We start from the raw sequence: 25,350 nt of genomic DNA on the forward strand, positions 1-25,350 counted from the left end.
CATTAAGGCCAATCTTATAGTGCATGGAACTGTAAGAATCCCAACGTGTGTATTGAGCAGTGAAGGTAGGCATGTAGTAGACCGTGGTAGAGAAACCCCTGGCAGTTTTCTCAGCTAGTACGTTCAAGAAAGGGAGTGAATTTGACTGCTCCATTTCAAAGGTGAATTTGAGTGCAGGATGGAGCTCATTAAGACACACAAGGAAATTATTACATGCAGCTGCGAATTAAATATACCAAATGTATCACACACATATCGGAAATATGTGAGGGTAGGAGGTTAGGTGTCATTCTATCGAAGACACGTTTCTCATGGAACCCAACAAAGATGTTAGTGACAGCTGGGCCTAGAGAGGATCCCATGGCAACACCGTCTATTTGGGCATACATGATGACATTAAAGCTGAACTCAACTGCGTGAGTTGCTGAGTTCATAAGCTTAATAAATACTGATTCTTGCATACCGATAGCAACATGTGCTCATTTGACATTGTTAGGCTATTCACCAATGTTCCACTTAAGGAAGCCATTGATAGTTGCACTGCAGCACTATATCATGGTGATCTAGACCTGCCACCATTGCGTTAAACAGTATTCATTGAGCTTTTGAACTCGACATAGCAGTTAATTGTCAGTCACCATAAACTGGTACATTCTCCATGGCAACACCTCTACCAATCAAAGTCCATTTGCTATGCAATCAGCACTCTCTCCTCATTCAGTATTAAAATGTAGTTTCCCCTGATATTCGTATTTTCTTGTGGATCGTATTTTTCTGATGAGTACAAGATGAAAAGCTTTGACAAAAAATGTCTTTCTTTTCAGCAATACACAGGTACTATACTACCAAACCACTATTGTTAAGTTCTTTTGCTAGTTCTGCAGCTTTAAGGAAACAAGGGGCACTTTAAAATTGGGTTTTGTTGATGATACTGGGACAATCCAATGTATCCTCATGAATTATTGAGAGTTTTATTTGGATTCAATGCCCGGTTTGTGTTTAAGAAGAGACTGCCAATAAGCAATATTGAGACTGTAATATTGTCAAAGAACTGACTTATTGGTTACAAACCAAAATTCTTTAATGATACTGTTTGTACATGATCTATTATTTATAAATTTTAACACCAACAGTGACAACATTAAAATGGATTAATTAATTGTATACCGAAGCCTGAATGATTATTGAAGAATAAAGTCAATTTGAATAACGGAAATCTTGGTTTACTGGAAGCCTTCAAATGTCCTCATTATAACTTTCACACATTCCGTACCATTTGATCCGGATATTCATCCCGGTTTTCCTGGAATAGAAGCAGAGCATCAGTAAAATGAAAATCTAAAATGAAGTCAGTTGTTTCCAATGCACAATGTTGGAGATCTACCTGCTAGGTTTTGGATCACTCCTGCAGCTCTCGCTTATTTTACTCTGCTCTAATAGCTGTGGTGGTGGTTATTTTAAACTTTATTACTGGGGCAAAGAATGGGTTGTAGGAAACAAGGTGCTTATTTTACGTCTTGCCTGATTTCCTTTTCATTGAAGTGGTGTACATTGGAGTTCTGATTTTTTTAAAATTCATTTACGGTATGGTGTGATGAGGCTCGAGTGAAGCAGAAACATCGACATGGAACTGTTAGCCTGAACCGCATGCTTCTGTGTTGTAAATAATGTGTAATACTGTTTATACAATGAGTTATAAACAATCACTCAAGGAGTGACTCCGCCACCATAACCTTCTCGGGGTAATTTTGAATGGTCAATAAATGGAGCCTTGCTGACATCCCAAGAACAATTTTTTTAAAATTATGTTTGCGGGAGCTTATACATAATTTGTTTGTTGATGTTGCTGACATGAGCATCTAAAGTAACCCATTGATTATGAAAGACTTTAGGATATTATGTTGAAGTGAGAGGCGTTATATAAATGTAAATTCCTAATTTTCCCAACATAGTCGTACTTTACATTAAAGTAGCTTCCCCCTCAGTTGACCACCCAGCTCCCATTCTGGCCCCCATGATAGATTTAACTGATTCCCTCTCCTCTATACACATACCTTCCTAAATAAAAATATTCTTGATTCCTCTGCCCCTGTAAAATACCATCCCATCTCTACCTTCTCTTTCCTCTCCAAAGTCCTTGAATATGTTGTCACCTCCTAAATCTGTTCCAACTTTCCTTCAGCTCCATGTTAGGACCTCTTAAATCAGGTTTCCACTCTAACACAGCACTGAAATGGTTTTTAGTAAAATCACAGATGATATTTTCTGTGACTGTGACCAAAGTAAACTAATTCTCCTCATCTTTCTCACCCTGTCTACAGCCTTTCACATGGTTGACCACACTATCTTCCTCCATTGTCTCTCCTCCTTTGTCCAGCTGAGTGGGACAGCTCTCACCTGGTTCTATTCTAATCTATCCAGTCATAGTCACAGAATCTGCTGCAATGGTTTCTCAGCTCACTTCCCTACTCTTCCCTCTGTGGTCTCCCAAGGAGCTAGCCCCTCTTCTATTTCTTATCCACATGCTGCTTCTTGGCAACATCATCCGAAACCACATCACATTCAACATACACGCAGACTACACCCAGCGCAATCTCACTGCCACCTCCCTCAAGCACCCTATCCCGACACTGCCTCTGATTTGTTACATTGCTTGTTTGACATCCAGTATTTTATGAGCAGAAATTTTCTTCAATTAATCACCGTCTTTAGCTTCTATTACCAATTCAATTCCCTAGATGTTCCATTCCCCTCCCCTACTGATGCTGGACCAAATTGCTCACAACCCTGGCATCTTATTTGATCCCATTTCGGCTGCACCACCAAGAATGCCTTCAATACACCACCATATGATCACCTGTCTACCCTGTCCCAGTCAATCTGCTGCTCTAACCGCACTTGTGCTTTATTTACCTCCAGAATTAACTATCCCAATGTTCTCCTGGCTGATCTCATCTTCCACCTTTTGTGAATTGGAGCTCATCCAAAACTCTGCTGCTTGCAGCCTAACTCGCACTAAGTCCTGTTCACCCATCAACCATCTGTTCGCTGACCTATATTGGATCCCCAAATAGCCTTAGATGTACAATTCTCATCCTTGTTTTCAACTCCCAGCAAGACCTCATCACTCCCTATCTTTGTAACCTCTTCCTGCACTGCATTGCACTGAGAATACTATGTTCTTTCAGTTCTGTCCTCTTGTGCACCTAAGATCATAAGAAATAGGGGCAGGAGTTGGCCATTTGGCCCATCGAGCCTGCTCCACCATTCAATAAGATTATGGCTGATCTGATTGTGGCCTTAACTCTGCTTTCCTGCTTGTGCCCTATAAACCTTGACTCCCTTGTTAATCAAAAATCTGTCTAGCTCAGCCTTGAATATATTCAATGACCCAGCCTCCACTGCTTTCTATGGAAGAGAATTCCTCTGAGAGAAGAAATTCCTCCTCATCTCCATCTTAAATGGGAGACCCCTTATTTTTAAACTTTGTCCCCTGCTTCCAGGCTCCCCCACAAGGGAAATATCCTCGCAGCATCCACCCTACCAAGTACTCTCAGAATCTTGTACGTTTCAATAAGATCACCTCTCATTCTTCTAAACTCCAATGAGTATAGGTCCAACCTACTCAACATTTCCTCATAAGACAACCCCTTCATCCCAGGAATCAGCCAAGTAAACCTTCTCTGAACTGCTTCCAATGCAAGTATATCCCTTCTTAAGTAAGGAGTCCAAAACTGTACTCAGTACTCCAGTTGCAGTCTCACCAATGCCTTGTACATTCACTCATTTTTCCAGAACTGCTTCATCCAATTCAGGGTCATGGGAAGTCAGAGCCTATCCTGACAGGCAATGGGTGCTAGGCGGGGCACACCCAGGACAGGATGCCAGCCCATCACAGGGCACACACTCATACAGACACACCGAGGGACAATTTACCGAAGCCAATCCACCAAACCAGCATATCTTTAGACAGTGGGAGGAACCCGGAGCACCCAGCGGAAACTCACGTAGTCACGGGGAGAACATGCAAACTCCATACAGACAGATACCCAAGGTCAGGATCAAACCCAGGTCCCTGGAGCTGAGGCAGCAGCGCCAACCACTGTGCCACCGTGCTGCCCCATGGCCCGTACAGATGTAGCAAAACTTCTCTATTTTTGTACTCTAATTCCCTTGCAATAAAGGCCAAAGTTCCACTTTTCTTCCTAATTACCTGCTGTGCTTGTGTGCTAACATATTGTGATTCATATGCAAGGACACCCAGATCCCTCTGTATTGCAGCATGCTGTGGTGTCTCGCTATTTAAATAATATTCTGTTTTGTAGCCTCCTGACAACTTGCTTCCCTACCTATTGTATCATCAGCAAATTTGGCCACACTACAGTCGATTCCATCATCCAAGTCATTAATATAGATTGTAAATAATTGACACTCTAGCACTGATCCCTGTGACACTCCACTAGTTACAGTTTACCAATATGAAAATGATCCATTTATCCTGACTTTCTGTTTCTTGATTTTATTCCTCTACCAATGGCAGCTGTGCTTTCAGCTGTCTTGGCCCCAAACTTTGGAATTCCCTCCCTAAACCTCTTTGCATTCCTCTCCTCCTTTAAGATTTTCCTTAGTATCTAGTTCTTTGAACAAGCTTTGATCACCCATTATCTCTTTATGTGGTTTGGTGTTGAATCCTGGCCAATAATTCTCCTGTAAAGCACCTTGGAACACTTTATTATGCTAAAGAAGCTACATAAATACAAGTTGTTGTTGGTTTCCCTTTCAACATTCACTGTAAGGAAAGACTTTGAAATACAATTGCTATCCAGTGGATGAGCATTTGTAAAAGCATGACTTGTTAAATTGTAAAGCACCCGGAGTAATAAGGAAAATAAATCTACATTTAATTACTCTGCTGCAGGCTATGCTGGTAGCTTTCACCATCCCTACACTGAAGTCCTAGGCTAGACTGTGTAATTGAGTGGGTCTTTGAGCCACTACTTTCTGATTTAGAGGCTCGACCAACTGAACAATGCTGCATGAGAAATGGGTGTTATTTTTAAAACAATTTTGTGGGAATATTGTGTTATTCTGAGAAGAAGTGTGTGTGTGTGTGGGTGTGGGTGTGTGTGCAGGTGTGTGTGTGTGCGTGAGTGCATGAGTCTGGGGGGTTTAAAACATGAAAAGGATAGAGGCGTTAAGTTTGAGGTACAAGTGAATAGGTTACATCTAATATTTGCATGTTTAGATAAGTTGAGAGGTTGTTTGACTATCACAGGGAAGTCAGAGGTGCCAAGAAACATGTTTGCACCTTCCAGGAGTCCCATAGATAAACAGAAGTGGGGATATTACATATATTGACCTGAAAGAAAAGATAATATAGAGACATGGAAGATTTTATATTTGGAAGGATTTGAGTTTCAAAGAAGTGTGAGAACAATAGAACCTGAGATGAAAGGGGGAAAAGGGTGTTTTAGAGTTAATATATGCATCCAAGGATACTGAGGGAAGTGAGAGTTGAAATTGCAAAAGCACTAGTGATAATCTTCCAATCTTCTTTAGACACAGGGGTGATACCAGAGGACTGAAGAATTGTGAATGTTACACCCTTGTTCAGGGGGTGCAAGGATAAAGCCAGCAACTACAACCCAGTCAGTTTGAGTTCAGAAGTAGTGAACCTTCTGGAAGCTATAGTTCAGGACAAAATCAATAGTCGCTTAGACAAGGGCAGGTTAATGAAGGAAAACCAGCATGGATTCATTAAGGGGAAATCATATTTTACTAACTTGCTGGAGGTTTTTGAGGAGGTAACAGAGAAGTTTGATTAGGGCAACACTGTTGATGTGGCATTTATGGATTTTCAAAGGCATTTGATACAGTGCCACACAACAGACTTGTGAGCAAAATTCTAACTCATGGAATAAAAGTAAAAGTGGACACTTGGATGAGAAATTGGCTGAGTAACAGGAAATAGAGAGGAGTGATAAATGGTTGTTTTTTCTGATTGGAGGAATGTTTGCAGCGGAGTTCACCAGGATTCAGTGTTGTAACCCTTGGCTCTTCCTGATATATATTAATAACCTGGACTGTGGTGTTCAGGGCATGATTTCAAAATTTTCAGATGATACAAATATGGAAACATTGTCAACTGTGATAAGGATAGTCTGGAACTTCAAAATGACATAGACATGTTGGTGGATTGGGCAGACAAGTGGCAGATGAAGTTCAATGCAGAGAAGTATGAAGTGATTCATTTTGGCAGGAAGAATACAATGAGACAGTATAAAATAAAGTGAGAAACTCTAAAGGAGGTGCAGGAACAGTGTGTATGTACATAAGTCATTGAAGGTGGCAGGGCATGTTGAGAGAGCAGTTAATAAAGCATCTAGTATCTTAGGCTTTATTAATAGGGGCATTGAGTACAAGAGTAAAGAGGTCATGTTGAACTTGTATAAGACACTAGTTAGGTCTCATCTGGAGTACTGTGTCCAGTTCTGGGCGCCATACTTGAGAAGGCTGTGAAGGCATTGGAGAGGGTACGGAGGAGATTCAGAAGAATGATTCCTGGGATGAGGAACTGTAGCTATGAGGATAGATTGGAGATGTTGGTACTGTTTTCCTAGGAGAAAAGAAGGCTGAGAGGAGACTTGTTAGAGGTATTCAAGATCCTGAGGGGTATGGACAGGGTAAATAGTGATAAACTGTTCCCACTCAAGAAAGCATCAACAACTGGAGGGCATAGATTCAAAATAATTGGCAAAAGGAGTAAAAGTGAGGTGAGGAAGATTTTTTCACCCAGTGGGTGGTTGGAATCTGGAACGATCTTCCTGAGAGGGTGGTGGAGGCAAATTCAATGGAGGTATTCAGAAGGGAATTGGATTCCTATCTGAAAAGAAAGAATGTGCAAAGTTATTGGGATAAAGGAGGGGAGTGGGACTAGGTAGAATGTTCTTTCAGAGAGCCAGTGCAGACTTGATGGGCCAAATGGCCTCCTTCTGCACTGTAAAGATTCTGTGATTCTGTAATGTCAGAAGAAATAAATAATTTCATAGTTTATCCTCCAACTTGTTTGTATTGATAAGAATGCTCTCATTTTACAAAACTCAAAATATTTGGGACACCAAGTTTCTATTTTTTCTAGTAGGGCATTAAGGGTGTGGCTTTACCATCTTGCTGCACACAGTATGCATTCATTGTTGTACGTAATCCCATCAGTTCCACAGACTGGAAAGTACATCCGGTTACAAGCTCCAAAAACCTGCTTTGTTGTTTTACAATCTGGCTGGAATATCAAACAGAATTATTTGTGACTATTGAATACTTTGGCATAAACATTGCTCTCAAATTAACAGCAACAACAAGTGATCTACAATTGATCGTGAAATACGGAAGCTCCAGAATGGAGAGTGAAACACAGGCAGCCCAGAATGGAGAGTGAAACACAGGCATTTGAGAATGGAGAGTGAAACACAGGCACTGCAGGATGGAGAGTGAAACACAGGCATTTGAGAATGGAGAGTGAAACACAGGCACTGCAGGATGGAGAGTTAAACACAGGCACTGCAGGATGGAGAGTGAAACACAGGCACTCCAGAATGGAGAGTGAAACACAGGCACTGCAGAATGGAGAGTGAAACACAGGCACTCCAGAATGCAGAGTGAAACACAGGCACTGCAGGATGGAGAGTGAAACACAGGCACTCCAGAATGGAGAGTGAAACACAGGCACTGCAGAATGGAGAGTGAAACACAGGCACTCCAGAATGGAGAGTGAAACACAGGCACTGCAGGATGGAGAGTGAAACACAGGCACTCCAGAATGGAGAGTGAAACACAGGCACTCCAGAATGGAGAGTGAAACACAGGCACTGCAGGATGGAGAGTGAAACACAGGCACTCCAGAATGGAGAGTGAAACACAGGTGTTGACTTAATGTGCATGTACCACTAGAGGGGGTCTAAAATGAAGATGAAAGGCATCCATTGCTTTAACAGCACATGCAGCTATGTTTCTGAATGCTTCTTACTGTTAATATTTCCTTTCCTAGAGCTTTGCAATGGCAATGGGGGTGGTGAAATTGTGAAACAATGCTTTCAGGTATTTTGGAAGGTGTTTGTCTACTTTGTGGAGACAGTATTTTATATTAGCGATTCAGGGAACATGTTGAGGCTGTAGCCTGTTGTTAGACACACACTCAGCTCCAGTTCAGGGTTAGCAACAAGGAGGTCTGCACACTGATCTTGCAAAAAACCATCCAAATGGACAAATATATAATTTTGGATCCTAACAGAGAAGTTTCCTTTGAAAGGAACACAATCCTGGATGGTGCTGAATATGTCCAATCTATAACATTCAGCATGTACCATCTACAAGATGCATTGCAGGAGCTCATCAAGGCTCCTAGACAGCACCTTCCAAACCCATGACTGCTGCCATCTAGAAGGGCAAGGGCAGCAGACACATGGGAACACCACCACCTGGAAGTTCCCTTCCAAGCCACTCGCCATCCTGACTTGGAAATATATCGCCGTTCCTTCACTGTCGCTGGGTCAAAATCCTGGAACTCTCTCGCTAACAGGCACTCAAGAATGCAGAATGAAACACAGGCACTCCAGAATGGAGAGTGAAACACAGGCACTCCAGAATGGAGAGTGAATCACAGGCACTCCGGAATGGAGAGTGAAACACAGGCACTCCAGAATGGAGAGTGAAACACAGGCACTCCGGAATGGAGAGTGAAACACAGGCACTCCAGAATGGAGAGTGAAACACAGGCACTCTAGAATGGAGAGTGAAACACAGGCACTCTAGAATGGAGAGTGAAACACAGGCACTGCAGAATGGAGAGTGAAACACAGGCACTCCAGAATGCAGAGTGAAACACAGGCACTCTAGAATGGAGAGTGAAACACAGGCACTCCAGAATGGAGAGTGAAACACAGGCACTCCAGAATGCAGAGTGAAACACAGGCACTCCAGAATGAAGAGTGAAACACAGGCACTCTAGAATCGAGAGTGAAACACAGGCACTCCAGAATGCAGAGTGAAACACAGGCACTCTAGAATCGAGAGTGAAACACAGGCACTCCAGAATGCAGAGTGAAACACAGGCACTCCAGAATGGAGAGTGAAACACAGGCAGCCCAGAATGGAGAGTGAAACACAGGCACTCCAGAATGGAGAGTGAAACACAGGCACTCCAGAATGGAGAGTGAAACACAGGCTTCTGAGAATGCAGAGTGAAACACAGGCACTCCAGAATGGAGAGTGAAACACAGGCACTCCAGAATGGAGAGTGAAAAACAGGCTCCTGAGAATGCAGAGTGAAACACAGGCACTCTAGAATCGAGCATGAAACACAGTCACTTGAGAATGGAGAGTGAAACACAGGCACTCGAGAATAGAGAGCAACACACAAGCACAGGAGAATGGAGCATGAAACACCGTCACTCGTGAATGGAGAGTGAAACATAGGCACTCAAAAATGGAGAGTAACACGCAAGCACTCGCAATTGGAGAGTGAAACACAGGCATTCGAGAATGGAGAGTGAAAAACAGGCATGCTAGAATGGAGAGTGAAACACAGGCAGTCGAGAACAGACTGTGAAACACAGGCATTCAAAAATGCAGCATGCAACACAGGCACTCTAGAATGGAGTGTGAAACACAGGCACTCAAAAATGCAGAATGAAACAGCCATTTGAGAATAGAGAGTGAAAAACAAGCACCCGAGAATGCAGTGTGAAACACTGTCACTCTAGAATCAAGAGTGAAACACAATTACATGAGAATGGAGAGTGAAACGCAGGCATTCGAGAATGGAGAGTGAAACACAGACACTCCAGAATGGAGAGTGAAACACAGACACTCCAGAATGGAGAGTGAAACACAGACACTCCAGAATGGAGAGTGAAACACAGACACTCCAGAATGGAGAGTGAAACACAGACACTCCAGAATGGAGAGTGAAACAAAGGCACTTGAGAATGGTAAGTGAAACACATGCGCTCAAGAATGGAGAGTAAAATACAATGACTTGAGAATAGAGAGTGAAACACAGGCACTATGGAATGGAGAGGGAAACACAGGCATTCTGGAATAAAGGGTGAAACACGCACTATGGAATGGAGAGGGAAACGCAGGCACTCCAGAATGGAGAATGAAATACAGGCACTCATGAATGCAGAATGCAACACAGGCACTCTAGAATGGTGAGTGAAACACAGGTACTCCAGAATGGATAGTGAAACAGAGGCACTCTAGAATGGAGGGGGAAACACAGGCACTTGAGAATGCAGGCACTCCAGAATGGGCAGTGAAACACAGGTACTCTAGAATGGAGAGGGGAAACAGGCACTCTAGAATCGAACATGAAACACAGATGCTCTAGAATGGATAGTGAAACACAGGCACTCTAGAATAGAGAGGGGAAAACAGGCACTCTAGAATCGAGCGTGAAACACAGGCACTTTAGAATGGAAGTGATTTTACAGAGTAATTGTATAAAATCTAAATCACAAAGTGAAAATAAATGCATTCAAAAACATTAATGCTTGACATTTGAAGGTGAAATATACGCTTCCTACCTCCATTCCTGGGCCAGAGTTTGCAGCTGTAAAGATCAGAATGGTGGGAAGAAAGATAGTCACTGCACTGGTTAATTACATAACTGATAGCAACAACAGATTTTCATCTTAGGCTGTATCTGAATGATGATATCTTAAGATATTCCAAATAGTATGTTGTAATCAATGTTTCAGTTTATGCCAATGTTTTAAACAAACAATTACTTTTCTCCCACTCTTTGGCATTTCTTCTTGTTTACTGTCAAGTCAGGAGGCAGCTCCATCACTTTGTTACTCTGTGACCAACATCTTTGATGTGGAGAGAGCAGCCGGTGGATTGAAACTCCATTTCTCCTTTATTCCCCACATAGTAATCATAGAATCATGTAGCGTGAAAGGAGACCATTTGGCCCATCATGTCTGTGTCAGCTCTTTGAAACAATTATCCAATTAATCCCATGCCCCTCACATTTTCCACATCGCCCTGCAAAATTTTCCCTTTCCCAGCATATGTCCAATTCCCTTTTGAAATAAAATGACAATTTAACTTATTCATTCACTGGGACTATAAAACACTGGAGTGTAAGCCTCATTCTGCTGATTGGTGCCCAGAGTGAGGAATCATGTGGATGAATATCACCTTGTGACCCCTTCATACAGACCACCAGTGCCAACTGGATAATATGGAAATATCTCATGGCAAATGTTTCTCAAAAGACAGAAAGCTTTTCCTATACAATTGAGGATGCCTGACTAAACAACTGCAGCCATTGCTGTGTTCTTACTTGGAAAGCAGTTTTAGTGACACTACTCTTTGCATGAAGAACCGGATTATGCAGTTGATGGCAATCAAGCACTGGCCATCGATATTTATAGCGTTGAGGTAAATGCAATATGGTTAAAATAAGTGATTGTGTTTGGCAGTAGAAATCTATAAAAAGATTATTAAACTCATTCATGGATTGACAATTTGGGAAATCTGATGATCACATAGACTGCCTAACTTAATCTCCGTAATATGTCTTCTCTCTGCCACACTTCGGCCCATATGCTGCTGCAATCTTCATCCATGACTTGGTCAACACCAGAGTTAAATATTTGGCCCCCATCCTGCATCTTCCATAAACTCGAGGTCACCCAAAACCATACTGCTACCCTGCCCCATACCAGACCCTTTATGCCCATTAACCCTGTGCATGTTGGCCTACATTGACTCCTGCTTAATCAATGTTTCAGTTTAAAATTCTCATTTCATGTTCAAATGCCTCCATTTCCTCACTCGTTCCTATCTCGGTAATCACCTCCAGTTAAGCAACCCAACAAAAATTCTGTGTTTGCTCCGTTCAGGCCTCGCATGCACCTCCCTTCGTCCCATCAATGGTGCTGAGCCTTCAGATGTCCAGGTACTAAGATGTGGAATTCACACCCTAAACCTCTCCACCTTTCTCTCATTTCTATTCTTAAAACCTACCCCTTTTGGTCAAGATTATAATCAACCTCATCATATTTCCTCTTTTTGCTCAGTGTAAATTTTTGTCTGATTAAGCTTCTATGAAACTCCTTGGGATATTTTCCTATGATAAAAGTGCTCAATAAAGGCAAATTATTATTGTCCTATGGAAGTGACCTCTTTCTCCATTGGGAAGGAGTTCATTTTCCAGACTTGTTGGATTTGGGGGCAAATACAAGTTTACTGATCCTCAGTATCAGATACACAAAAATGTTCTGGTGGTTTACATTGCGCGAACTTCACTGGTTGAAAAACCAGACTTTAAAGTCATTGAAAGCTCTGTTTTTTGAAAGGTGTGTCTATATACAAGATAGAGAGTGCAGCACTGAGGAAGAATAAATTTTAGTTGACACTTCAAAGTAGTAATCAAAATGCCCCAAAGCAACTTAGGAATTATTCAGGACTTTTGAAGTATAGTCACCATTGCAATCTTGAAAATGCAGCAGCCAATTCGCATACACCAACATTTCACAAACTGCAATGAAATATCAGCCCAAGTAATTTGTTTTTAGATATTGATTGCTGGATAAATATTGGCCAGGAAAACTGTCTTTATCAAAAATTTACATCCACTTGAGAAGGCAGGCGGGGTCTCAGTTTAATGTCTCATCTAAAAGATAGCACCTCAGCACTCCCTCATTACTCGAATGAATTGCCAGCCACGATTATGTGGTCAAGTCTCTGGAATGGGACTTGAACCCCACAATCTTATGACTCTAGTAGCTTCTATCTTGTATAAAACACCCTACTTATAGTTCTTTCAACCTGCAAATTATGAGAACAAATTGATTCAAAAGGCTGTTGCGCTTAATGTGATCAGCTTATTTGTACCCACAATTACAAATTTAACATGGGCACAGATTTGAAGTGGTTACAAGAAAATTAAAATGTTTACAGAAAACAAATACAAATTTAACAGGCTGAAAAAAAGAAATGAAAATAATAATAAAAAACCAACGGCCGGAGTTTTCCTCTCCCGTTGGCGGCAGACGAGTTTGGTGGCGTGAAAGTCCCAAAATCGGTTTTACACCGTCGTGAAACCAGTTTGTGATCTGCCCATCAACCACATTTCCCACCATCCAATGTCAGGAACTTAATTTTAATGCACTTGCATCTCATCATTGTGCCCTCACGCCGGAATAATCCCCCCAAGTCAAATTTACCTTCCACGTCAGCGTGACTTCAGAACAGCGTGATTTACGACTGCCTTTATAAGGCTTGCATCTGGCAAGCTAAGCTTCAAGGGTAACTCGGAGGTGAGTGTGCACAACCTTGTTTGCGAGCACCGCCCATAGGACATCAAGGTAGAAGCGCTGCGCATTCAGAGCCGGGATGGGAGGGGTGGGTGGGGCTGCGGGGATACACAGGCAAGTTACTTTTTCCTCGCTGGCTTTCAGTGCAGTTCCGGGGAAAGGGCTCCAGTGCTGGTGGGCCCTGGGGGTTGGGGGGAGGATGGCAAGGCAGCTTTGACTAATGCAAGTACACAAGCACATGCCGGGGTGGGGGGTGCAAAGGGGAGATGGAGGGTGAGGGAAGCGGCCACGCAGTTTGAAAAGCTTGTCAAAAGTGAGCATTCTTCCACAGCTGAGACCGTTCAGCAGCAGCTCCATTGCCATGCCTGGAGTCGGGCCTCTGAAGATTTTCTGCCCACTCAAGCAATGCAAAAGCATGAAAGTGCCACCAAATGCTCCATAACTTTTCACCCCTTGGGTGCAGACTGCAAATTAATGTGTGTTTTAGGGAGCTGCAGAACAATTGGACGACTGGGAATGTTGTAGAATCCCTTTACGAAAGGTGGCCATGGCACAGTCATTGATGGAGGTGCTCAGAGCACCTTTCAATTAATTTATTAAGGATGGACCGGTGTCCCTCATGGTTCAGGCTAACAGTGCATTCTTGCAGTGTGTTAGGAGATGCCTGCACCTGAGCTGAGAGCACAGCATGCAGCCCAGTGGCTGAAATTGGAGTGGGGCGGAGGTGGGTGGGGTTTCGGACAGCCATGAAGTGCACTACACACTGGTCATCCAAGTGGTGGCCAATACTCTCCTGCGTGTGTGAAGGGGCCTTGAGACTTAACCAAGAGATGCTTTTAGGATACATATGCTAACCGACACGTCTCTCTCTTTGATCCTGCGGGAGGAGAACAGCAGGATCATAGAGCCTGGTGATTTAGCGGTATGCCTCATGGCTTACAGAGAACAGAGAAGAAGAAGAGAGTGGCAGAGGCACCTGGCTCGGCAAAGGGAGGGGCACCTCCCTCAAGATGAAGGGGCGACAGGGCCTCCAGCGCACACAGCTGAAGATCCACAGTGAGCCGTCGCTCATAGGAGCCTCGCTAGACCCAGGGCCTATGGATGGCGCTTGTCATTCCTGCAGATGACTGAGAAGCAGTGTCTCCAAAGACTACGCATGACTGGGGAACTGGTTAGTTGCATATGCCACCTGCTGCAGGATTTGGCGCCAAGGGGACATGGAGGGTATCCACTGCCAGTGGCCATGAAACTGACCACAGTGCTCAATTTCTACCCCAGTGGCTCCTTCCAGGGCTCTACAGGTGACCTGTGTGGGATCTCACAAGCCTCTACACAAGTGTATCCAAGGGGGTCACAGGCACCATCTTCACAAAGGCACAGAACTTTGTGCATTTTAATCAGGCAAACCAGGAATCCAGAGCGTTGGGATTTGCACAGATCCCTGGCTTTCCACAGGTGCAGGGTGCCATCGGCTGCACTTACATGGTGCTTAGATCTCTATGGCAACAAACAGTCAACTACATCAACCACAAGGGTTTTCATTTGCTGAAATGTGCAGCTGGTGTGTGACCACCACAAACACATCCTGCAGGTCTGCACACGATTCCCAGGGACCGTCCATGACTCCTACATCCTTAACAGGTCTCAGATTTCTGACATCTTCCAGGGTCCAGAGAGGCTGCAGGGTTGGCTCCTCAGGAACAGGGCTATCCACAGACAACGTGGCTGATGATGCCCGTGTGGCACCCTCAGACTGCAGTAGAGCGACGGTATAACAAGGCTCATGCCACAACCTGGACTTTGGTGGGACAAACAACATGCATAATGAAAATGAGGTTCTGGTGCCTCAACAGATCCAGTGGAGCACTGCAATACAGCCCCCAGAGGATGTCGCGCATCATCATAGCTTGCTGCATGCCAGACAAGCCGGTGCTGCAATGGGGAATGACCTGGCTGAGGAGGAAATCGAAGAGCTGCATGTCTCCTCCGATGAGGAGGATGTCGAAGGGGATGAGGGTGATGAGGTCCTTGAAGGTGAGGATGACGGCGATGAGGCCATCACACTGGCCAGACGAGGCAGGTGCGCTCGGGAGGCCCTCATTGCCACAGGATTTGTGGAGGATGATGATGAGATGCAGTGAGGACGGTCCTGACATCCTCACCTTGCATCTGTGAACGTTTGACTCCCGTGTGGCTGATGACAGTGCACATACCCTCAGTGCTCAGACTCGTCATGGAGACGCAGCACTAGCCCTAATTGTCGCTAGATCCCAGGAGGATGGTGACAACATGCAGTGAGGACACTCCATAGATCTTCACATAACCTCTGTGAATGTCTGACTCCTATCTGGCTGAGGACAGCTCGCTTGCGCTCTGTGATCAGGGTCATATCATGGAGACATGGTAGTGATACTTTAACAGCACTGATCATTTGTCCGCCTTCAGTACCTGACCCCTTCAGGAGCACAGCGTCACTGGTCACAGATGCTGAAGAGATGGAGGCCCAGCCCCACCTCAAAGGTGCTGAGAGCACACAGAGAGAATGACGGAACTCTGTGACGCCTGCCCACTACATTCTGGCAGCAATGACAAGCACCATCGAGGTGCGGACATCACTAATGTGTCCAGTGAGTGTGAAGCCGGACCATCACTTTGGTCTGAAGGTTACACAAAACACAGGGAAGAGGCCCTGGACTCTGCCTTTATCTTGTGCAGGAATGAAGGTTTCACATCCGAGTGACATGAACACTGTTCATCAGAACAAGGAGCCATAGACGAGGAGAAATTCTTGGGAGTTTATTTAAAATAGTGAACATTATGTACAACTGATTAACGCCTGTGCCCAGGCTGTGCACCTACATCCTCTTAGCCTTCCTAGCCCTGCCGCAACGTCTTGGTGCTCCCCAAACATCCACAGTGGAGGTGGAGGCAGCCTGATGACTGTGACACCTGTCTGTGATGACTTCCACATGCGTCCTCTAGAGGACCAAGACCTGGAGGGCCCTGGCCAGCTTTGGATATCCTGTTTTGGGCCAGGTGCACTATCCTCAGCCTGTGGAGCTGGAGCTGCTGGGGTCACAGGAAGAGAGGATCTGGATGAGCCAGACACTCACAAAGTCACCTGGGTGGATGGCCCCAGAATGTCGAGCTGCTGGTGCTCCTCCCTACGGGTGCCTAATGGCCCCTGGCTGACTCCTTGAGGAGAAGGGAAGCTGGAGCCAGATCAAGCTGCCCCACAGCCCCCTTGTGTTGACATTGTTGGAGACCAGCTATGGTGTCAGTGATGGAGTTCAGCCCACACAGCAGTGCAGGACCGATATCCTGGACCAAGGTCTCCATGGTGACCGCCATCCTGCCAGTGTTGACCTCGGTGCATCAGCATGCTGGCGCTATCACCTCAGGCTGAAGGACATTATCCCTTGCAATCTGAAGGGTGCAGCAGGCATCCCTTCCTGATCTCTTTGCAGCTCCAACAACTGATTGATGACCGAGTCCGGGGGCTTATCATCTGACTCGGGCTCAGCATATTTCTTGTCTCTAGCAGTCCTCTGAGAGCCGGCGACTTCAGATGTCCCTGCCTCTTACTTCTGTGGAACTGATTGTGTGCCGTAGTTCACCAGGTTGTGATCTTGGGGCTACTCTACATCTAGGCCCCACCGAGGTGTTTGTCATTGGACAGTGTGGGTGAGCACTGTGTTGGATCTTCTATGGTGCTGCCCCCAGGGTTCTCATCCGCTGGGGTCCAGGTCAAGTTGCTTGAGGGCGACATGGCAGATGTGCCTAGGAGAGAAAGTGGAGTTTATTAGTGCTTAGCAGCCATGTTACACATGGAACAGTGGACTCAGAGTAACGTTGACAGAGAGATGATCTGGTGCATCATCCTCACATGGATGCTTGCCGCTAACCTCACTGTTGCCACAGGAACAGCCCACGTCCTCTCTGGCCAGCTCCAACGCATGACTCTCGAACGGAGTGAGTACCTTGATGTCTGGCACCCTGGTCTGGGACCTCTCCCGTTGATTGTGTGTGATCTTGTCCTGTGTAAAGACAGATGGAGAGAGTGTGAGCAAGGTGTGAGCAATGAGAAGGATGCCAGGCATGTGTGTGCGCTGAGTGGAGCCATGGACGGAATGAGGAGGCAGTCTCCAGAGGAGATGAGGCCAGATGGAGATGTGAGGGTATGTGTGAGAGAGTGAGTGACGATGACCCTTGAGCTGGCAGTGAGTGAGGTGCCAGTGAATGTGTGATGGGCTTGTGAGTGGGTGAGTTGAGATTGATGAGATGGTTGACTTACCCCAGCCGCAAGATCATTCATCTTTTTTCTGCACTGAATGGCCGACCCCCTGTGTGAAGCATTGGCACTGATCACCTCTGCCACCACCTCCCAAGCCGGAGCGGTGAGACTGATGGGCCTCCTGCAGCCATAGGAGGGGTAGAGGTCTTCTCGACGGGCCTCCACAGCATCCAAAAGACATTCCAGGGATGCGTCACTGAATCAGAGGCTGCACTTTTCTTGGCTTCTAGGGCCACGTAGGAGGTGTTAGGCATCTTGAAGAATATTAAGGTGGATAAGTCCCCAGGGCCAGATGGGATCTACCCCAGAGTACTGAGGGAGGCAAGGGAAGAGATTGCTGGAGCCTTGACATAAGTCTTTGTATCCTCACTGGCTACGGGTGAGGTCCCAGAGGACTGGAGAATAGCCAATGTTGTTCCATTGTTTAAGAAGGGTAGCAGGGATAATCCAGGAAATTACAGGCCGGTGAGCCTTACGTCAGTGGTAGAGAAATTATTGGAGAAGATTCTTCATGACAGGATTTACTACCATTTGGAAGCAAATGGGTGTATTAGTGAGAGGCAGCATGGTTTTGTGAATGGGAGGTTGTGTCTCACTAACTTGATTGAGTTTTTCAAGGAAGTGACAAAGATGATCGACGATGGAAGGGCAGTGGATGTTATACACATGGATTTCAGTAAGGCCTTTGACAAGGTCCCTCATGGCAGACTAGTACAGAAGGTAAAGTCGCACAGGATCAGAGGTGAGCTGGCAAGATGGTCATAGAAGACAGAGGGTAGCAGTGGAAGGGTGCTTTTCTGAATGGAGAGCTGTGACTAGTGGAGTTCCGCAGGGATCAGTGCTGGGACCTTTGCTATTTGTAGTATACATAAATGATTTGGAGGAAAATGTAACTGGGCTAATTAGTAAATTTGCAGATGACACTAAGGTTGGAGGAGTTGCAGATAGTGAAGAGGATTGTCAAAGGATACAACGGGATATAGATTGGTTGGAGACTTGGGTGGAGAAATGGCAGATGGAGTTTAATCCGGACAAATGCGAGGTAATGCATTTTGGAAGGTCTAATAGAGGCAGGAATTATACAGTAAATGGCAGAACCCTTAAGTGCATTGATGGGCAGAGGGATCTGGGTGTACAGGTCCACAGGTCACTGAAAGTGGCAACGCAAGTGGATAAGGTGGTCAGGAAGGCATATGGCATGCTTGCCTTCATTGTCAGTGGTATTGAGTATAAAAGCTGGGAAGTCATGCTGTAGCTGTATAGAACCTTGGTTAGGCCACACTTGGAATATTGCATGCAATTCTGGTCGCCACATTACCAGAAGGATATGGAGGCATTGGTTTACCAGGATGCTGCCTGGTCTGGAGGTTATTAGCTATGAGGAGAGGTTGGAGAAACTCGGATTGTTCTCACTAGAGCAATGGGGATTGAGGGGCGACTTGATAGAAGTTTACAAAATTATGAGTGGCATGGACAGAGTAGATAGTCAGAAGCTTTTTCCCAGGGTGGAAGAGTCAATTACTAGAGGACATAGATTTAAGGTGAGAGGAGAAAACTATAGAGGAGATGTGCGGGGCAAGTTTTTTACGCAGAGGGTAGTGAGTGTCTGGAATTCGCTGCCAGAGGAGGTGGTGGAAGCAGGTACAATAGTGGTGTTTAAGAGGCAGCTTGACAAATACATGAATAGGATGGGAATAGAGGGATACGGACCCCGGATGGGCAAAATATTTTAGTTGACAGGCAATATGATTGGCGCAGGCTTGGAGGGCCGAAGGGCCTGTTCCTGTGCTGTACTTTTCTTTGTTTTCACTGGAGCAGTCCTGAGCTGCAAGCATTGAGAATTGTGTGTACAGCTGCAGCTTAAATATGGCACCCAGAGTGAGGAAGCAGCAATGTAATGGTGTGGCAGGCAAATCGCCAGTGATCTGGCATGAATGTATTGTTAATGAGGCAGTACACGTCGGGAAGGGGACAATATGGCGTGAAAATCCACCATTGCAGCCGGCGAGTAAAACGTCGTTTTTCATGCTCAGTATCACACTTAGTGCAAATCTGGGATGATTCTGCCCAGCGGCTGCTTTGTTACTTTACACTCAGCAAAATCAACGCTCCGCTGATATCCAGCATCAAAATGTTCAAATATCTTACTTTACTTCCAGCAAATAAATATTTCACCATTATATAGCTCAAATGTGCTATTAACGTTGGTCATACAAACACCAGGAGGCAGGGTCTTGTGGATGTATACTCTTCTCCTAATGATTAGTCGCAATCTCTCTCTCTTTCTCTCTCTCTCTCTCCCCTTGAGATCTCCTTCTGCCAATTTGTGGGAACCTCTTTCTTTGACCGCAGTACAGGTCTCTGATGCATTGAACCTTATATACCTTTTTCCAGGGGCTGGGGTTAGTTTCCCTTATATTGACAAGCCATACCACCCTGTGAAGCTTCTTTTAAAGCACAATACCCAATTATTTTCTGAAGCCTTTGTTTAAACCATGATTTGCACCCACCCAGGAAGTTGCTCTAGTCATTTCTCTAGTCATTTTCCATATAGTCACATTTTCCAGGGAAGTATGTTTACATTTTGCTGGAAGACAATGCTTCATCTTATCCCAATTCAAGGCCTGGTTTTAACATTAATGCCAGCGTTTCTCACTGGGCTGTATTATTATCTCTGTTGTTTCCCTTGATAGCATTTGCTTTGATCTCTCAGCTTGGTAAGTTCAACAAGTTTAATTTTTAAAGACTCACAAATAATAGCAACTGTCCAATCTTTGGACTGTGACCTTACTCTTGTTCTGTGCAGTCTGTGGTGAGCACTCTATCATTGAATATTGCTGAACATTGGAGAGGAAAAGAAATAAAAACCTGCAGGAGAAGGAATGTTAAAAATAAAATCATATAAATCAGTAAGCACAAAAATAAAAGAGGGTGAAATGAAAATTAAAAGGAGAAACAATGGAGGAAAAGCAAATCAAAGTTACATGGAGAAAAAGGAGAGGCAGGAGAAAAAGAACAATTTAGGAAAAAATAAAAAGAAACTGTTTAATATCCCTTAAACTTGATGTAAAAGTAAAGGTGACAGGACAGGATCAGCGACTAATAGCATAGAGCAGCAAAGGTTTGTTTTCAAAGGTTTCTAAGTTTAGGCCCTAATATTGGCCCTCGGGCTTCATTTCAGTGGAAGCAGAATCATTAATGAAGATCAAATCGCTACTGTTGAGCGGGGAAGGCTGGGCGATAGGGCCTCAGGGTGGGGGTCAGGGGCAATCGGTGGCTGGGAGTGGGTAGCAGTGGTCAGGTGAGGGGCGATTTGTGTCTGGTGGCGGTGTTGACCACATTCCTGTAATGCACATTACTGAGATGCTGCACATCTCAGCTCTAGATTCAGTGAAGTATGAGGGCTTTCCTGGCCATTAGTGCCACATTGTATTGAGTTCAGAGTGTTGTGAGTCATGTGCTAGAGCATGGCAGTAATAGAAATGGGCCCTATAAATCGCAGGACCCTAATTTAAATAACAAGTTCTGTAGTTAGCGTAATCAGGACGCACATTCCAGACGCAACTATCAAGTTTAAGGGATATTAAACACCTTACACCAAAATGGTGGGCACATTGGAAGGTTAAGAGGCCTGAAAAACCAGACCAGGTCACATTTCTTGGCATTGATGTATTTTAGGGAACTGAAGGAAGGGCCATCTTTGTCTTCATTCAACATCTACTGATAATGTCCTAAATTAGAATTTATTAACAGTGCAGCTGGGCAATACTTACAGTATTGTGAGACTGCTTGTTGGAACTGGCCTCATTTGGAGCATGCCCTTGAATCTGGAGAAGGTGTGAAACCATTTTATTATGCTGTTGAGAATTCTTTACTGAATATACTGGAATGACATCCCTCCTTAGTATGGGCTGCAGTGGGTCTTTAGGAAAGATTAACACCATCCCAAGACTGTCACCTCAGTTAGAGATAGTCACCGTTCAAGGCTAGGAGTCTGACTCTTCCCCAACCATCAGTGGGACATGAAATTCTCTAGAGCAACCAGAGGAGTTAATCCCCCATTGTCACTTCTTAAGCAGACCAGATAGTATAAGGCACCAATTGAATATGTTAACTCCAGTTCATTAGTAGCCATTTGTTATTTATTTCAGAAACAAAATGGTAATAAATAAATACCAGTGTGATAAGCAATAAAAGTCCATGAATGTAAACAATGGTATTAAGAGGAACTTACCCACTACGGAGAATAAGAACATGGAGAGAAGAGCAAAAGCTGAGAAGAGGTTCATTCTCCTGCAGGGGAAGCGTTAGGTCAGGACTGTGAAGTCGTCCACTTGCATTGACACATGTCTCACGTGATGGAGCTGGTTTATATAAAGGCAAGGCTGCTCACTGACTCACTGAGCAATGTGAAATGCACAGTTGGTCAATGTTTACAAAAAACAACAGTGTTTCTGAGCCAAAATGCGTCAGTGTTAAACAATCCATTAATAATACGGGTAAAGTTCAAACTTACAAGGACACAACTACATGAAGACCAGCTAGAGTTCCAATCTATTCCCTAGCATACACAGTGAACTCTTTTGGCTGGGATTTTCATGTCTGCATCGTGAAACGGGAAACAGGAAATTTCCTGATGTCGTGATCCTGCCTCCTGCTTCCTGCCTGTTGGCAGGATTTTTACATTTTGGAGTTGGGAATGAGTTGGAGCCAGGACTGCCTCTGACAATGGGAGTTGGGGGAGGGGGAAGGGACCAGAGTCCAGAATCAAAGTCCAATGAGGAATTCTTTCACAGAGTTCAGCTGGCTGAAGACCGGCAGTGTAAGATTCGCATTTCCGGTGGTGCTGATGTGCCAAGGTGAAGTAGGCCCGCAGAAATTGAATCAGCTGTGCAGGCGATAGTACAAAATCTTCCCGGCAGAGTTGGGTTACTGGGGGTCAGTTGTCCAACTCGGCCAGTGCTTGCTTCTGTGCGGCCTGCTGGTCAGGTGCTAAACAGCATACTCAGGATGGAATCCGAAAACTCTATAATTAAAGCAATTGAAACAGCTCAAGGGCAAAGTTTTTAGCTCAGTGAGCGGGCGTGTGCCCGATCTGCTCAAGTGTGAAACGATGCACGTTGACGTCGGCCCAGCTTGAGAACGTCAAAGAACAAAGAACAAAGAAAAGTACAGCACAGGAACAGGCCCTTCAGCCCTCCAAGCCTGCGCCGATCATATTGCCTGTCAACTAAAACATTTTGCACTTCTGGGGTCCGTATCCCTCTATTCCCATCCTATTCATGTATTTGTCAAGCTGCCTCTTAAACACCACTATTGTACCTGCTTCCACCACCTCCTCTGGCAGCGAATTCCAGACACTCACTACCCTCTGCGTAAAAAACTTGCCCCGCACATCTCCTTCATAGTTTTCTCCTCTCACCTTAAATCTATGTCCCCTAGTAATTGTAATTGTATAAGCAATTGACTCTCCCACCCTGGGAAAAAGCTTCTGACTATCTACTCTGTCCATGCCACTCATAATTTTGTAAACTTCTATCAAGTCGCCCCTCAATCTCCGTTGCTCTAGTGAGAACAATCCGAGTTTCTCCAACCTCTCCTCATAGCTAATAACCTCCAGACCAGGCAGCATCCTGGTAAACCTCCTCTGCACCCTCTCCAATGCCTCCACGTCAACGCTCAGTCGCGCGATAGTTCGGACAGTGGGCACGCACCGGATTTGGCAGCACACTCGCCGACAATTAACAGGCCTGTTAAGGCCATTAAAGAATCAATTCACTGAAATCTTTTCGCTGCCCTTCCAACCTTGCGGTTGGCGGGCAGGCTAAAAGGCCAAGTGGTCTCTGCATTTTTTTGGAAACCTCATCCACGGGCAGGATGAGGTTTCCAGGAGCAAATAAAAATAAATTAAAAGTTTTAAAATTGAATTACTAATATGTCCCTGCTCATGTGACAGTCACATGAGGGGACATGTTTTATTACATTTTTCAAATCTTTATTTCTTTTTTTAAAAAATGCTTCATCTCCCTGAGGAAGGTTACCAGCTCTGGGAGATTGTGAAGTGCGCACTCACGCACATGCACGAAGTTCATGCTCACCCCACTTGCCCTCCTCCCCGCCCCACACTTAATTGGCCCACCAGCATGAAATCGCGGTCCAACCCTGATCGCAGGCAGCAGTCAGCTTCCCAACTGCCCCCACCCCCCCGCGCCGAGCCCACCCGACATGGCTGAAATTCTGCCCCAAGTCTCGGTCATGTGACAGGGTGGTTTTGGGTCAAGCTACTCAGCTAACAAGGTCTCTTGTTAAAATCTATTGTGTTTTAAGCAGGCAACTGTGGATCATTAGCACAACGTTGGAGATGAGGAGTCACAAATAGCTCTGCCTTTGTCCATAGCTGGCCGGTGCAGACGTTTTGTCTACTATCCTTTGTGTTGGCTTGGCTGAAATGTTCATACAATGCAAGGAGTGTTACATTCCAGGGGTTTGATGTGTTAGCCTTTGTCCACTTTTAAACTTCTCAGAAACTTCCAGAGCTACCATCATGTGGTCTGCGGTGGTTATTTTACCTGTCCAGCCATTTGTCCATTTTAAAAGGAAAATAATAATTTTATAAAGTAGCCAGGGTGACATAGAAATATATATATATATAAGTTTCTTCATGTCTTCTGATTATAACACAATGCATTTACGTCCTTCCTTAAATCTTCAAAAGCACATCCTTGTAACACTGGAATTTCTTCAAGAGATAATTTGCAATCTCAGATGCCTCACTACAAATGCTGAAATTTAGCCTTGTGCATTGCTTCACAGAATCACAGAATTGTTACGGCGCTGAAGGAGGCCAGTCAGCCCATCGTGTCTGCACCAGCTCTCCAAATGAGCATCATGACTTAGTGCCATTCTCCTGCTTTTTCCCCGTACCCTTGCACGTTGTTTCTAATCAAATAATCATCTATTGCCCTCTTGAATGCCTTGATTGAACCTGCCTCCACCACATTTCCAGGCAGTGCACCCCAGACTTGAACCACTCACTGTGTGAAAATGTTTTTTCTCACATCACATTTGCTCCTTTTGCAAATCACTTTAAATCTGTGCTCTCTCATTCTCAATCCTTTGACAAGCAGGAACAGTTTCTCCTTATTTACTCCATCCAGCCCCCTCATGATTTTGAACACCTCTATCAAATCTCCTCTTAGCCCTCTCCTCTCCAAGGAGAACAATCCTAATCTCTCCAACCTATCTTCATAACTCAAGTTTCTCATCCCTGGAACCATTCTTGTAAACCTCTTCTGCACTCTCTCCAATGCGCTCACATCCTTCCTATAGTGTGGCACCCAGAACTGCACACAATACTCTAGCTGAGGTCTAACCAGTGTCTTATATAAGCTCAGCATAACCTCTCTGCTCTTGTACTCTATGCCCCTATTAATAAAGCTCAGGATACTGTATGCTTTATTAACTTCTCTCTCCACCTTCCTGCCACCTTCAATGATCTATGCACATATACACCCAGGTTCCTCTGCTCCTGCACCCCCTTAAGAATTGTACCCCTTGTTTTATACTGTCTCTCCATGTTCTTCCTACCAAAGTGTATCACCTCACACTTCTCCGCTTTGAACTTCATCTGCCACCTATCTGCCCACTCCACCAACTTGTCTAAGTCTTTTTGAAGTTTTATACTGTCCTCCTCACAGTTTACAATGCTTCCAAGTTTTGTGTCATCTGCAA

The 25,350-nt window shown here is 44.7% G+C and overlaps 1 protein-coding gene across 1 annotated transcript; it reads right to left on the reverse strand.

Annotated features, from left to right (window-relative positions):
* Positions 1-1,026: 1,026 nt before the first annotated feature.
* Positions 1,027-22,018, reverse strand: LOC144690654 (serine protease inhibitor Kazal-type 1-like). Its single transcript, XM_078558368.1, has 4 exons — positions 21,854-22,018; positions 10,584-10,609; positions 7,164-7,279; positions 1,027-1,303 (listed from the first exon to the last, which is right to left on the reverse strand). Exons 1-4 carry the CDS (start codon positions 21,906-21,908, stop codon positions 1,237-1,239), a joined length of 264 nt encoding a protein of 87 aa, XP_078414494.1. The 5' UTR covers positions 21,909-22,018; the 3' UTR covers positions 1,027-1,236.
* Between the last annotated feature and the right edge of the window lie 3,332 nt (positions 22,019-25,350).

This window comes from Cetorhinus maximus, chromosome 2, assembly GCF_964194155.1.
Source record: "Cetorhinus maximus chromosome 2, sCetMax3.hap1.1, whole genome shotgun sequence".
Taxonomy (NCBI): Eukaryota; Metazoa; Chordata; class Chondrichthyes; order Lamniformes; family Cetorhinidae; genus Cetorhinus; species Cetorhinus maximus.